The sequence below is a fragment of the Vombatus ursinus genome, unplaced genomic scaffold (genome assembly GCF_900497805.2).
Source record: "Vombatus ursinus unplaced genomic scaffold, bare-nosed wombat genome assembly UNPS02000582.1, whole genome shotgun sequence".
NCBI classification, from domain to species: domain Eukaryota; kingdom Metazoa; phylum Chordata; class Mammalia; order Diprotodontia; family Vombatidae; genus Vombatus; species Vombatus ursinus.
In genome coordinates this window covers 5,576,794-5,590,991 of record NW_020940360.1, presented here as the reverse complement: position 1 = coordinate 5,590,991, position 14,198 = coordinate 5,576,794, and the positions used below count along the sequence as shown (strand labels likewise).

At 39.9% G+C, this 14,198-nt stretch overlaps 1 protein-coding gene across 5 annotated transcripts in view; it reads left to right on the top strand.

The window, feature by feature from the left end:
- Positions 1-2,410: 2,410 nt before the first annotated feature.
- The window catches only part of UBE3D (ubiquitin protein ligase E3D), a 202,517-nt gene continuing 190,729 nt past the window's right edge, over positions 2,411-14,198 (top strand). For 2 of the 5 annotated variants that reach the window (XM_027855266.1, XM_027855294.1), the window contains exons 1-3: positions 2,411-2,589; positions 9,469-9,665; positions 13,977-14,067. In XM_027855266.1, the coding sequence (XP_027711067.1) occupies positions 2,534-2,589; positions 9,469-9,665; positions 13,977-14,067 (344 nt within the window). In that variant the 5' untranslated portion in view covers positions 2,411-2,533. Of the gene's footprint in view, positions 2,631-9,468; positions 9,666-13,976; positions 14,068-14,198 lie in introns of those variants that run through there. The other 3 variants (XM_027855284.1, XM_027855274.1, XM_027855299.1) reach the window with 3 other exon arrangements.

Here is a 14,198-nt window from a genome sequence, read left to right as displayed (position 1 = left end):
GTCAGGGCACTTCCTTGCTTCATGGCTTTATGATCTGTGTAGCCTACCCCCAAAGTTCAGTTCCAATTGCATCTCCACATGCATGCCTGCCTGCTTCAGAGAAATAAACATACATATAATCTAATTCTATTTGTCTTTCTTAGACTGAACTCTGGAGGTTGACACAATGCACTAGTGTGTACAACCCCTCCAACACAGATTATTCCTTTCTTTTGTCATCTTTGCCAATTTACAGGGTGTGATGTGAAACATCAGGGTTGTTTTGATTTGTATTTGTCATATTATTTGTGATTTGGAACACTTTAATAATGTTATTAATAGTATGTAATTTTTCTTTTGAGAATTGTATATATCCTTTTGCCATTTGTTTAATGGTGAATAACTTTTGGTTTTATATACTAGCTCATGTATTTTGAATAACAAATTTGATACAATTTTTTCCCCTATTCACCTGCTTCTCTTCTTATCCTTGGTGCCCCAGAAGGTTATATGATTTGTCCAACAGTAAGGAGGATTGGAGTTTTAATCCCAGCCCTGTCCCTAATTCAGAGGTTCTAAAATTTATTTGGTTTACCACCCCTTTAAAAAAAATTACTTAGCACACCCCTGGAAATCTACTTTTTTTAATCTTTTAACAGATTTTTTTAAAAAATTTGTTTCCTTTCAAAAAAATATAAATTTAAAAAAATGACTCATCTTAAATTTAATAATTGATTGCAAGTTTGTAGTTTTTTCTGCATTTACATTTTGATGACACAATATTGCCCTTATAGCATGGTATTATAAACAAGTCATTCCATGCACATATTCTTGCAGATGCATGCCAGATTTTTCAACAATGCACTATCCTGGGGCAGCTCAGTGATGCAGTGGATAGAGCACTGGCCCTGGAGTCAGGAGGACCTGAGTCCAAATCCAGCCTCAGACACTTGACACTTACTAGCTGTGTAACTCTGGGCAAGTCACTTAACCCTATTGCCTAGGCAAAAACAAAAACAAAACAATGTGTTATCCTCTGACAGGTTATAACTTGCATTTTGTGTGTTTATTTGGAAAATACTGTTATACAACAGATGAAACATGTACAAATGGTTTTTCAAAATTTTCTTCCCTTCTCTTCTTTCCTTATGCTTCCACTGCCCCCTTATTTTTATTCAACACCCCCAATTGCACAGGAGACTACTACTGCCCCCCTCGATTGTTCCAGCGTCCCCCAGGGCGTGGTATTGCCCACTTTGGGAACCTATGCGTTATTTGTGTGAAAAGTCTCTTAATGTCTATGGGGCCTCTGTGCATCTGTGAAAGGAGGGGGTTGAAACAGGCAATCCCTGTGGTCACCAAATCAGTGAGAGATAGTGTAAAATGGTGGAAAGGGTGACTAAAGTTGAAGGCTTAAGTCCTGGCTCAGATTTTTACTAACATTATGACCTTGGGTAAATCATTTAACCTCTTGGAAATTTCGGTTTCCTTATCTGTAAAATGGGGATAAGAATACTTCTCTCATAGGCTTGCTGAGAGGAAATTATCAACTGCAAAGTTTCATATTAAATATGATCTATCATTAACCAAATAGTAATTTTCCCTGGGGGAAAACAACATTTACAAATCCTGGATCCCGCAACTTGTCTGTTGTTTGATCCTACTCAAAAGCCTTTTCTGGGCCTTGTAGGATCATAGATTTAGAACTGAAAGGGACCTGAAGAGGCCACCGAATAACTAATTTCATAGATGAAGAAACGGAGACTAAAGGACTTGCTTAGTCTAAAACAGGATGACTCCTTGATGGCAGAATTCAAGTTTTTGCCATTCTAGGTATCCTCAGGGGCTTACCACAATGCCTGCCTGGCACACAGTGATCAATAAATGTTTTTTGACTGACTTTCAATCTATTACCCTATCCACCATGTCACGATACCTCAGTTTCTTCATCTGTTAAATGAAGGGTTTGCTTTTGGTGTCCCAACAACTCTAAATCTTATGATCCTAAGAAAACGAAGGAGTTTCATACGATGGCGTTAGACAAACGAAGCACCCACAATTGCTTACTCATTCATCCTATCAGTTTTTTTTTTTTAAGGCAACTGGGGTTAAGTGACTTGCCCAGGGTCACAGAGCTAGTAAGTGCCAAGCGTTTGGTCTGAGGCCGGATTTGAACTGAGGTCCTCCTGACTTCAGGGCCGGTGCTCTATCCACTGCGCCACCTAGTTGCCCCTATCCCATCAGTTTTTACAGCTCCGTCTGGTCCCCTGGACACTCACTCCCCTAACCCCTGCTCTCCTCCCCAAGCTAGGCAGCGTAGTACCCAGTCCAGGCTGCAGTGAGCAGCCGCAGCCTTCGGTGCTAGAAGCCGTCCCGGATAGGGCGGAGCGCCCAGCGCGCTCCTCCTACTCCTCTGCTGGTGAGGGTTGGCCGCGCCTCCGTGGGCTCTCGAGCTGGGGTAGCGTGAGTCACTGCACCCCTACCTCCTTTCCAACACTCCCCACCCCCACCCAGTTCATTACTCAGCAGGAAGAGAAGCCAGGGGACGCTGCCAATGGACGTTTTCCTGGAGATTAGGAAGAGGCTGCAGAGCGCACTGCTGATTATCCGGTACAAAGCTACCCACGTCTCAGTTCCTAGCCCTACAGTAGGTGGGCCAGGGAAGGGGCTGGGCGCCCGAGCGAAGGGTGGGGAGGGGAGGACTATCTATGGATTTGCGCCCTGGATCCCTTCCAGGGCATCCTGTTCCTCCCCCAGCATGCAGATTTGACTGGGCAGGAAAAAGTTACAAATTTGCGTAAATTGACGAGCCGGGGGCACCAGACGCGTGGCTGCTGAGCCACTAGCCCGTGCACGGGCTCTGGAGACCTCCGTAGCACGTTTAACTCGCTGACGCTTCTGGAGGCGGGCGCACGCCTAGCTGGTGAAGGCGCACGCGCATGGGAGCAGTTGTTTCTGACGTCATTCTGGCTGGAGAAGCTCCAGGAGTCGCCACCTTTTCTCTCCCTCCGCCCTCCCTTCTCCCCTCCCCTTCTCCTTCCTTTCTTCTTCTGGTCTTTGTCTTCTGAAACTCACTAACCCTAAGCCCCTCCTCCTCGTTAGCCGCAGTCCGCGATCCTCCTTTGAATTTAGCTCTAAAGTGTGATACATAGTTTTTTTTTATTTTTCCCACTAGAATCTCTACAATATTTCCAAAACAAAGTGCTATTTATGTTGATAAAAAGGATTATCCTGACTTGCTCGTGTCACTTGGTCTGTGAAGAGATGACTAATTTTTGTTTTAAAAAAAAAAGTGGAACTTGTCCGGAAAATATCCCGTGTCAAGCCAATGTTTTATTGGCATATGAGTCCCTACTAACCTATTTTACCCGTCGGTGCTTTTCCAAATAGCCCTTTGAATGGAGGGGGTGGGATGAGTGGCTGTGGGTGTGTCCGTATCCTCTTCACCTTTGTTATTCCTCACCCGGGTTACCTTTCCAGTCCCAGGGCAAGTTTTATTAAAACAGGATTAGAAACAAATGAGACTTTACTACTTCTTGTTCATCCCTGTTATTTTGTAGTTAAGGAAACTGGTGGAGGCAGAGGAAATGATTTCACAGGTAGTAAGAGACACTGAGATAGTATGACTCTAGGTCCCTTGACTTCAAATTCAGCATTCTTTACACTGTTCTGTGCAGCAGGGCTGGTCTTTTTGGCAGTCCACATAAATTAACTGTACACTATCTTTCCATTACCTTTTCAAACGAATAAGAAAAAAACCAAATTTTATTTGTTGTTCAGTCATTTCTGACTCTTCATGACCCCATTTGGGGTTTTCTTGGCAAAGATACTGGAGTGGTTTATCATTTCCTTCTCCAGTTCATTTTACAGATGAGGAAACTGAGGCAAACAGGGTTAAGCGACTTGCCCAGGGTCACACAGCTAGAAAGTGTCTGAGGCTGGATTTGAACTCAGATCTCCCTGACTCCAGGTCTAGCACTCTTTCTGCTGTACCACCTAGTACCTAGCTTCCTTCAAAGATCACCAAGTCCACTTCCTACATGAGCCCTTTACTACTTCTCCTTCGGTGATGTGATGATGCCTCCTCAGCCAATTATCATATATTTACTTACTTGGTATATACTTTATATTTACTTACACGTGTACATGTTGTTTTCCCCAATATCATGTGAGCTCTGTGACTGCAAGGAACATTTCATTTTAGTCTTTGTATCCCAGGTGCCTAGAACTTAGGCTAGTGTACTTAACAGGCACTAAATAAATGCTTGCTGATGAATGCGTTCAGTTTAAAATCTATATTTCTCTGGTAACATCTTTTGCTCCTGTTTTTTAATTTCCTTTTGTTGCATGTTTTCCCCTGCTCACACCCACAATGAGCCTTTTCATTGTCCTCTTTGTGATATGTATTTTCATTTATTTAGAGTTATATTTCATGTCCTGCATCCATATAACACTACCAGTAAAATGTTGGTGTTAAAAAGATGACCTTTTATTTCTTGAAGAAGTTAACTATCATTAAAGGAGTTTTGTAATTTTCTAAAGCCAATTTGACTTGTTCTGTTTAATTCTGGGGTACTTTTGGTCCCATTCATATATATTGATGTGTGTTCTATATGGATATTATTTATATCTACAACCACATCCATATTTATACTAATGTGTAGATATAGATCTATATGTCTACATAGCTCTCATAAGTATATGAATCTTTATACATCCACACACATATATACATATGTATGTGCATGTGTAGATATACATATATGTAAGTTTTATAAGTTGTCTTTTCACTTGTATGTCATAATATAGGAAATAGACACTCTTCATCCACTTGGCTTTTGTTATGTGCATGTTAATGCAAATTCTTTGGAGTTCTTATGGATCTCTTAAGATGATCTTCAGTGTTCTAAAGCTTGATGTCATCTGGATTCTTACTGTCCATAGAGAATCCCCTTTTTATCTAATACTCTTTGAAGGGCCTCTACTTAATTAACTGCAGTGGTTTCCTAATGCTTCTAGGATAAAGTATGAATTCCTCTGTTTAGGTTTTTTTTTCTTTTCTTTTTTTTTTTGTGAGGCAATTGGGGTTAAGTGACTTGCCCAGAGTCACACAGCTAGTGAGTGTTATATGTTTGAGGCTGGATTTGAACTCAGGTCCTCCTGACTCCAGGGCTGGTGCTCTATCCACTCTGTTTAGTTTTTAAAACCTAACCTCAACCTATTTTTCCAACCTCGTTGTGTGTTCCTCCCCATCCTGTAGTCAATGACCCAACCAAGCCAGTTTTTTCTCTGATCGTCTGGTGTGACACTCTCATTTCCCATCTCTGTGCCTTTTCAGTGGCTACCCTCCATTCCTGGAATGCTCACCTGGCCTGACTTCTGCTTCATAGAATTCCTTTTGTCCTTCAAGATTCAACTTAGACACCACCTTTTCTACATGAAATTTTTCCTGCTCTCCTGACTGCTTGTTCCTACTTTGTATTGACTCTATATTTATTCTTTATGTATGCTTATATATATATTTGTGGTCTTCCCTATTAGAAGGTAAAGTCTTTTCCAAGTAGGGACAGTTTTATTCATTCTCTTTGTTTCTCAAGCGCTAGTCTGAAGTAGGTGCCTAATAGATGCTTTTCATGTTGTATCATCTCTTTAATTTATCTTGAATGATACTGTGTGTATATATATATGTATATATATGTATATATACACACACACACTTATATATATATGTATATACACACACACATTTATATATATATATATGTATACACACACACACACACACACACACACACACACACATATATATATATACATACAGGAAACACCTTATTGGAAGAGAACCTTTATAGTTGGGTCAAATGATTTTTTTTATAATTAAGTAACAGTAAGCATAGTGGAATTTTATATTTCTGACATCTTTTAGCCAATTTGGTGATGGCAGAGATGTGCTTTACCATGTAATATTGCTCTCAAAGCCTTCCTCTTAGTGTATCCTCACTGAAGATGTTCTTGGTGAGGATTCAGATGATTTTTATAAACATTTATGTAGATGGGAAAGTAGGTTGTTAGTTGTTATCTCAATTCACCTTTTAAAGGTATTAATAAGGTCCAAAACTTTTCCCATTTTATATCTTACATTCCTTTAAATGTATTGTGAATATTGAGGTAGTGAGGTATCATAGTGGATATAGAGGGCTGGGCCTTGAGTTCAAGTATGGCCCCAGATACTTCTTAGCTGTGTGACTCTGGGCAGGTCACTTAACTTTTGTTTGTCTCAGTTTCCTCATCTGTAAAATGAAAATAATAATAACACCTACCTCCCAGGATTGTTGTTGTGAGGATCAGATGAGATGATAATTGTAAAACCCTTAGCACAGTGTCTGGCATATAGTAAGCACTATATAAATATATAATATTAGTTATTATTATTAATTTTCCATAAAACCTTCCCTATTGTGTACCTGCCAGCATGGGTCTCCTCTCCATACACTTGATCTGAATCAGCTGATTTTCCCATTTTTGTTCCCTTTAATGACATTTTTTTCTCCTCTCTGGGGTTCATGTTGAAGTCCAATGGTGGTAGCTCTCTTGTATTTAATAGCTAAAAAGTTTTTTATAAAAATCTTTGCAGATCTTTAATATTTTTTTTTCTACTTGTTGTCTTCTTAAATATCCTTTGGATAAATTTGCTTGGTTAGATCTTCCCCAAACTAGTTTTGTATGAAAGTGAACCAATGCATGTGAGAATTGGAAAGGAGCTTTCCTGTTCTCCTAATTGAGGTTGGATTAATTGCTATGGATACAGGATAATTTAAATATTTTATATCAGTGTAAATCTGAAATAACCTACAAATAAAAAAATGAAAATAAAACAATGCCAACAAATCTGATCTGTGCTAGCTAAATGGTGATCATCAGACAACTTAACTTTAACCTGATAAAGCCGGCTATGTGATTTTGAGCAAGTCATGTAGCTTTTCTGCGTCTCATTTTCCTCATTTATAAATTGAAAGGTGAGTCATCTTAAAGATTTTTCCAGCTCTAACCTTCTATAGCTGTGTATTATATTATGTTATTATATTATGAGGAGAGCAGGACACTTACGAAAAGTCACAGACTTTGGAGAGTTTTTTCTTACTTCATAAGCCTGTGTTTTTGGCTATTTGCAACAGATATATTATTTATAGGCTCATTAACATAATTAAGATCGGAAAAGACTTTAGAGACATCTAGTCTAGATTCCTCATTTTACAGATGAGGAAAGTGAGGACTAGAGAAGAGAATGAATTGTCCATGATCATAAAAGTATCATCAATAAATCATAAAGTAAGTATAAGAGCTGGAATTTTAGCACAGCAGGTCCAGTGAGATATTTAGTAAGGGACTGCACATTTTTGCTAGATTGCAGTTTTTCACAATAAGCAGTTTTCTTATTTGTAAAATGAGGCAGTGGGATTAAGAGTTTTCCAGGTTAGGATATTCTGTGACTTTGTGATTTTATTTCTGGATTTGAATGCGTGATGCAGCTATGTTGTTAGTTGGATCTATATTTTCCCTATAAAAAGGGGCAGCCAGGTGGCACAATGGATACAGCACCGGCCCTGAAGTCTGAAGAACCTGAGTTCAAATTTGGCCTCAGATACTTACTAGTTGTGTGACCTTGGGCAAATCACTCAGCCCTGTTTGCCTCAGTTGCCTTGTCTGTATAATGAGCTGGAGAGGAAATGACAAACCATTCTAGTATCTTTACCAAGAAAACCTCAAATGGGTTCATAAAGAGTTGGGCATGACTGACACAACTAAAACAACTCAACAATGTGAAAAGTTGTGTTAGTTTACATTCTTTTTGTTCAAAGGATTTGATTTGCCCAGAATTAGAGAGTAGGGAAGTAGATACATAATAATGATTTGATGATTTTGCATTTCTGAATTTTTCTCAGAAATTCCACCACAAGTGGAAAACCAAACCCAAACCTAAACAAATTTGATCTAAGTTGTTAAAATCATCCTTCCCCTGCAAGTCTTGGCTTTGTTACTTACATGCTGTTTTATTTGAAGAAAGCTAACTACTCAAAGGCCTGCTTCTTCTATGAAATAACATTGCTGGACTAGATGATCTCTGAAATGCCTTCTATTTCTAGATCTATGATCCTATGCCCCACTATATTTAAGTTGACTCACAAAAATGATGTTAAACCTGTGAAATTTTGTAAAGCTTTTTCTGTTGTATATTAAAAATGTTTTTTATAAAAATGTTGCATAATAAATTACCTGAATTATTCTCAACAAAACTAAATTGTAATGGTCCCGCCCCTACCTAGACACATTCTTCTCCCATTCCTTGCAGGTGAAAGTGATCTCTCCTCTCCAAATCTCTTGGTATTTTTCCTAACTCTCTTTTGGTATTTTTCCTAAATCTCTCCTTTGTACTTGTCTCATTCTTCTTGTATCAGCATTATTTGTATATTCATTCTTTCTCTCTATCAGACTTCAAGCTCCTTGAAAACAGAGTCTGTGTCCCTAGGATGAAACACAGATTCTTTTTTTTTTTTAGGCAATTGGAGTTAAGTGAGTTGTCCAGGGTCACACAGCTAGGAAGTGTCAAGTGTTTGGTCTGAGGCCGGATTTGAACTGAGGTCCTCCTGACTTCAGGGCCTGTGCTCTATCCACTGCTCCACCTAGCTGCCCCCTGGGTTTATATTTTGCCACACATACTTGTGATCATGTTCATGTCATTTAACCCCTGAATGCCCCAGGCAACTCTTGAATACCACAAGTTGTAAAGCAAGTACCCATCTGCGTTGGTAGAAGTAGTTGCCTCACCTGAGAGTTCCTTGTATCAATGAAATTACAGGTCCAGTCCAAAACAAAAACAAAAACACACATTATAATGCTGGGGTCAATTGTTGTTTAGTCGTTTTAGTCATGTCTGACTCTACGTGACCTTATTTGGGGTTTTCTTGGCAAAGATATTGGAGTGGTTTGCCATTTCCTTCTCCAGCTCATTTTACAGATGAGGAAACTGAGGGAAACTGGATTAAGTGACTTGCCTCAGGGTCGCACAGCTGGTAAGTATTCCAGGCTGGATTTGAATTTAGGTCTTCCAGACTCCAGGTGCTCCATCCACTTCGTCACCTAGCTGCCCTATATATGAATAAACTTATATTATAAGCTTTCTTTATTATGAGAATAGAAGATACTATAGGGGTTGGAGACATGGAAGAATTCAAGATAGAAGGAAACTCATGGACAGTCTTCTTAGAGGATTTACTGGAGTCATGGACAAGAATTGGACAAGATGAGAAGATGTGTGTGGACCATTGTAGGGAGTAGTCACATTGATAAGATTATAGATCTGTGGAAATATTGAAGCATAGTATGATTTGGTACATTCTAATCGATTTAGCTGCATTTAATGTTATATTTGCTTAATGGGTATTCTTAAAATTGAGTTAATGGGAAAAAATTTTATTTTTCAATCAACAGAGAGCCAAAACAAGGAAGCTTGCCCATGGATGTTTCTATAACTCCATCAGTACTGAAGATTAAAACTCTTGAACAATGCAGAGAAATCAACTTTCCACCAGAGGTCAGGCTTGTCCCTTCTTCCCTTCGTGGGTTGCAGAATGTGTCTGGAGATGGGATCCATATGAGACTTCTCGTTCAGGCTGACTTGAATAAGAGTGAGTAAAATCAGCACTAAATACTGTCAGAGCATGGACTTCCTCATCACGAATTAAAGATCGTATCTGTCCTGAAAAGTTAAACTTTATCTATTAAATGGTAACTTCAAGACACATGATTATTTATTCTGAGAAAAATCTGTTCGGTTCTTAGGAATGAATCGGACAGGTGGGTAGGATGACATCAAAGACAGCTGTGAAGGGCTACAGGGCTGTTCGTTAAGAGATGCTCTTCAGAATGGGGCTGAAGAAAAATACCCAGATGTTGTTCTGAGGCCATAAATAGGCTGATGAGGCACCAGTAGTCCCATTCCCAACAATAGGCAAAAGGTTTCCAGGTGAGCCCTGGGAATACTGACCCAGATTGGGAAAAATTCTGGAGATGCTAGTACAGATTCCTTTAGCAATTGCTTGTTAGATGCATAATGCTATGAGCTTGAGTCAGAATATGTTTTAGGAGCTGATTTTTGGAAACACTTACATTTAACCCTAAAGTTTCAAAAAACCTGAGTTTTCAATTACAGGAAACCTCTGTTTGGATTTGAATAGACCACAGATTAAATCAGTGAATCATAGATTTAAAACTGAAGGAGACGCTAGCCATCAAGTCTCACACTGTTGTTTTACAGATAAGGAAACTGAGGTCCAGAAAGGTTAAGTGAATTGCCCAAGGTAACACAGCAAGGGTCTGAGGCAGAATTTGAAACCAGGTTCTAACTAGCTCCAAGCCCTGTGCTTGATCCACTATGTCACACCTATCAATTGGTAGCTTTTAGAATTTGACTATTGAGAAGATTGTATTTTGAAGCAAATATTATACTGCTTAATTTATTATTAGTTGCCACCATCACTCAACTGTTTTGTGGTTCCTGAAAGTGGAATTCCATCTGCAGTGAAAAAATAATCCAGTACATGTTAATATAAATCACAGGCATCAGGCCTGTCCTCAGGCACCAGTTATTGAAGAGTTCCATTTCTGAAAGCCCTTCTCTTGGTGGGGAAACAAGGATTTCCTCTCCTCACCCCCAAAATAGACAAAGCGTAAGTTTCTCTTGTTTCACCAGCAGATGGAACTGCTATACTGGCAATTGACCTTTTAGCCTTGGACAGCTCTTTACAGCACATAATTTGAACAGCCTACTCTGGTCCCTTCTAGCTGCTCACTGCTCAGTAATGCTGTTTGTTTCCTTCATCACTTAGCCCTGTTAAGATGTATTGTTATCTTTGTAATTTGTAAATTTCTTTCACTTGAAAGAAATGTGGAACTAGACTTCCTTCAGTCCAAAGTTAACTTAAATGCTTTCATCTGTGTGGGCACTCCCAGTTCTGGTGCAGGTTGCAAATTTCTTCTCTGTGCCCAGTTTTATTCAGTTTTGCACCATTATCTGTTGCATCTGGAACAACTCTTTCACTTTGTAAGAATTTCCAGGAAAAAGGAGTGACATAAACCAAATTGCTGCATTTTACTGGTCTGGGGCAGGGAAGGGGTAGAAGTGGGGAATAGAGAAGATTATTTCTCTAGAGAATTTAAGTAAACAATTGTGCTCTTATCCTTTGTTCTGTTGCTGATGACTGAGAAGCTGAAATTAAGAAAATGGACTGACTACATTCATATAACCTTGCAAGTGGCTTGGCCAAGAATAATACAAATCACTGAAATTTTCATCAGAATTGATTCTTGCTTCTGAGAAAGAGAATGCTCACTAGGAACCAGCTCTTCTGTCCTCAGGCACATGCTGAATGTAATGATACTTTTTCTTATTGTCAGTAAATAATATTCTAGAGCAAACTGAAGCTTCTTTTGAATTCTTTGCAGCTGAATTAAAATGGATGTAATTTTTTTTTCTACTAAATCACTTTCAAAGTGATACAGATCTACTGGTCTGGCCATGGTGGCTGCATTAATACTTAGAAAGGAGGGGAGAGAAGGGGAGGGGAGAGGAGAAACATCCTGGCCCTGGGGCATGTAGAGACCTGCATATTTGCAAGATATGTGATGTGAGCCAAATGAGACTGGTTGCATTGAGAGAAATCTAGCATTCTCTCCTGATTAAGCCACATTTGGAATCTGGTGTTCAGTTCCAGGTACTGTATTTCAAGAAGGACATAGATAAGCTAATGAACATCCAAAGGAAGGCAAGCAGTGTAACTTGAGTCCGTGACTTATAAGATTGTTCCAGGGGCAGCTAGGTGGCGCAGTGGATAGAGCACCGGCCCAGGAGTCAGGAGGACCTGAGTTCAAATATGGTCTCAGGCCAGACACTTGACACTTACTAGCTATGTGACCCGCGGCCAGTCACTTAACCCCAATTGCCTCGCAAAGAAAAAAAAAAAGATCATTCAGAGTGCTGTTTAGTCTGGAGAAGAGAACAGTTAGTGGGGAGGGGCTTCACACATGGGGTGGGAAGAGAGCTATATTTCAAGGGCTGTTATGTGGAAGAGTGATTAGACATGTTCTGCCTGACCCCTGAGGGCAACACTACTAGTAATAGATAGAATATGCATAAAGGCAAATTTAATTTTGATGTCAAGAAGAACTTCCTAGTAGTTAGAGCTGTTCAAATGTGTAATACAGAGGTGTCACATTCATGGCCTGTGATGTTCCTGAGTGCTTCTGAACCAGATTAAAATGTAATTGGGAAATATTTAGCAAAATAAATAAAAATACAATAGAACATAGATAATATGAGGTTTTATAAGTCAGTATTCAAGGGGCAGCTAGGTGACACAGTGAATAGAGCACAGTCTCTGGAGTCAGAAGGACCTGAGTTCAAATCTGGCCTCAGACACTTACTAGTTGTGTGACCTCAGGCAAACCACTTAACCCTGATTGCCTCCAAAAAAAAAAAAGTCACTATTCAGTTGTTTTTCAGTTGTATCTGACTCTTTATGACCCAATTTGGAGTTTACCTGGCAAGGATACTGGAGTGGCTTCCCATTTCCTTCTCCAGCTCATTTTACAGGTGAGGAACTAAGGCAAACAGAGTTAAGTGACTTGCCCAGGGTCACTCAACTAGTAAGTGTCTGAGGCCAGATTTGAATCCACGAAGAAGAATTTTCCTGATTCCAAGCCCAATGCTTTATGTACTGCACCACCTAGCTGCCCCTGCATGTGCCCTTATTTTATCCTTACGTAATGTTTAGTGGCCCCCCCCCCATTTCTCTTTGAGTTTGACACCACTGGTTTAATGGGCTGCCTCGGGAGGGAAAGGTTCCCATTCTCAGGAGGTTTTCAGTTGAAGGCTGAATCATCACTTGGAGATATTGTAGAGGGGATTGTTGTTCGGGTAGACATGATAGTGTCTGAAATGTTGTGCTTCTCTCTTACTCTCTTTTTGTGAGACTCTTTCTACAAAATAAGAGGAGTGACATCTTACTTCAAGTAACCTGTGGAATAAATACTTAAGAAGCTGCTTGCAAAGTTCTTTGACATTTTTGGAGGCAATGCAAAACATTTTATATTGTTTGCTTCTGGTTGAATCAACAAAAGATTATTTGTAAAATGTATCTGGGGAAGGTGTCAGCATTATTTGGTGGTAGGGGTCTAATGCTGCTGTTTGATCAGATCTAGAACTGTAAGAAACTGTAGAATCTAGAACTGTAAGGAACCTTAGAGATCATCTGGTCAAGGGGAGCCTGAAGCTTTTTTTTTTTTGTTACTGCTCCCTCTGGCAGTCTGCTGACCCCTTCTCAAAATCATGTTCTTAAATAATTGAAAGAAGTGCTAAATTTCAGGACAGGTAGATGAAAATAAAGATGCATTTTTTTCCTCATTCAAGTTCATGGACCTCCTGACATCCTCAGGTAAAGAACCCTTGATCTAGTGTAACTCTTATTTTACAGATAAGAAACAAAAGCCCCTGGAGGCTAAGTGATTTGTAGAGTCACAGAGAGAATGGGGCTGGTAGGTGGTACAGTGGAGATAGAGTGCTGGACCTGGAGTCAGGAAGACGTATCTTTCTCAGTACAAATCCAACCTTGGACACCTACTAGCTCTGTGACCCTGGGCAAGTCACTCAATCCTGTTTGCCTCAGTTTCCTTATCTGTAAAATGAGCCAGAGAATGAAATGGCAAACCACTTCAGTATCTCTGCCAAGAAAACTCCAAAGGGGATCTCGAAGAGTCAGACACAACTGAAATGACCAAATAACAACAACAAAACACACAGAGAAAAAGTGGCAGAGGCAGTATTTGAACTCTGGTCCTGTGGTTCACCCCACTGAGTTCATCATGCTTTCACTGCCCTACATGGATGCTAACGTGTATGTCCTAAAGCCAGAATGATTTGCTCTTTCCTTTCGTTCCTTCAGAACTGGTTTCCACTTTGAACCAGAGCCTGCAAGCCCTGAAGAGCTATGTGTTTTATTGCCAGTCCTGCGGTGAAATCATCATAAAAGAAAGGTAAGGAGCACGTTTCGTGGTGGTTGGTGAGGGCTGTGTGTGCTGGGGGTTGTTGGTTCACTGTGTGAGGCCTCAGATCTTCCCATGGTTCTACTGCACGGCCAGCCTGTGACAGCTTTAACGTGAGTGTG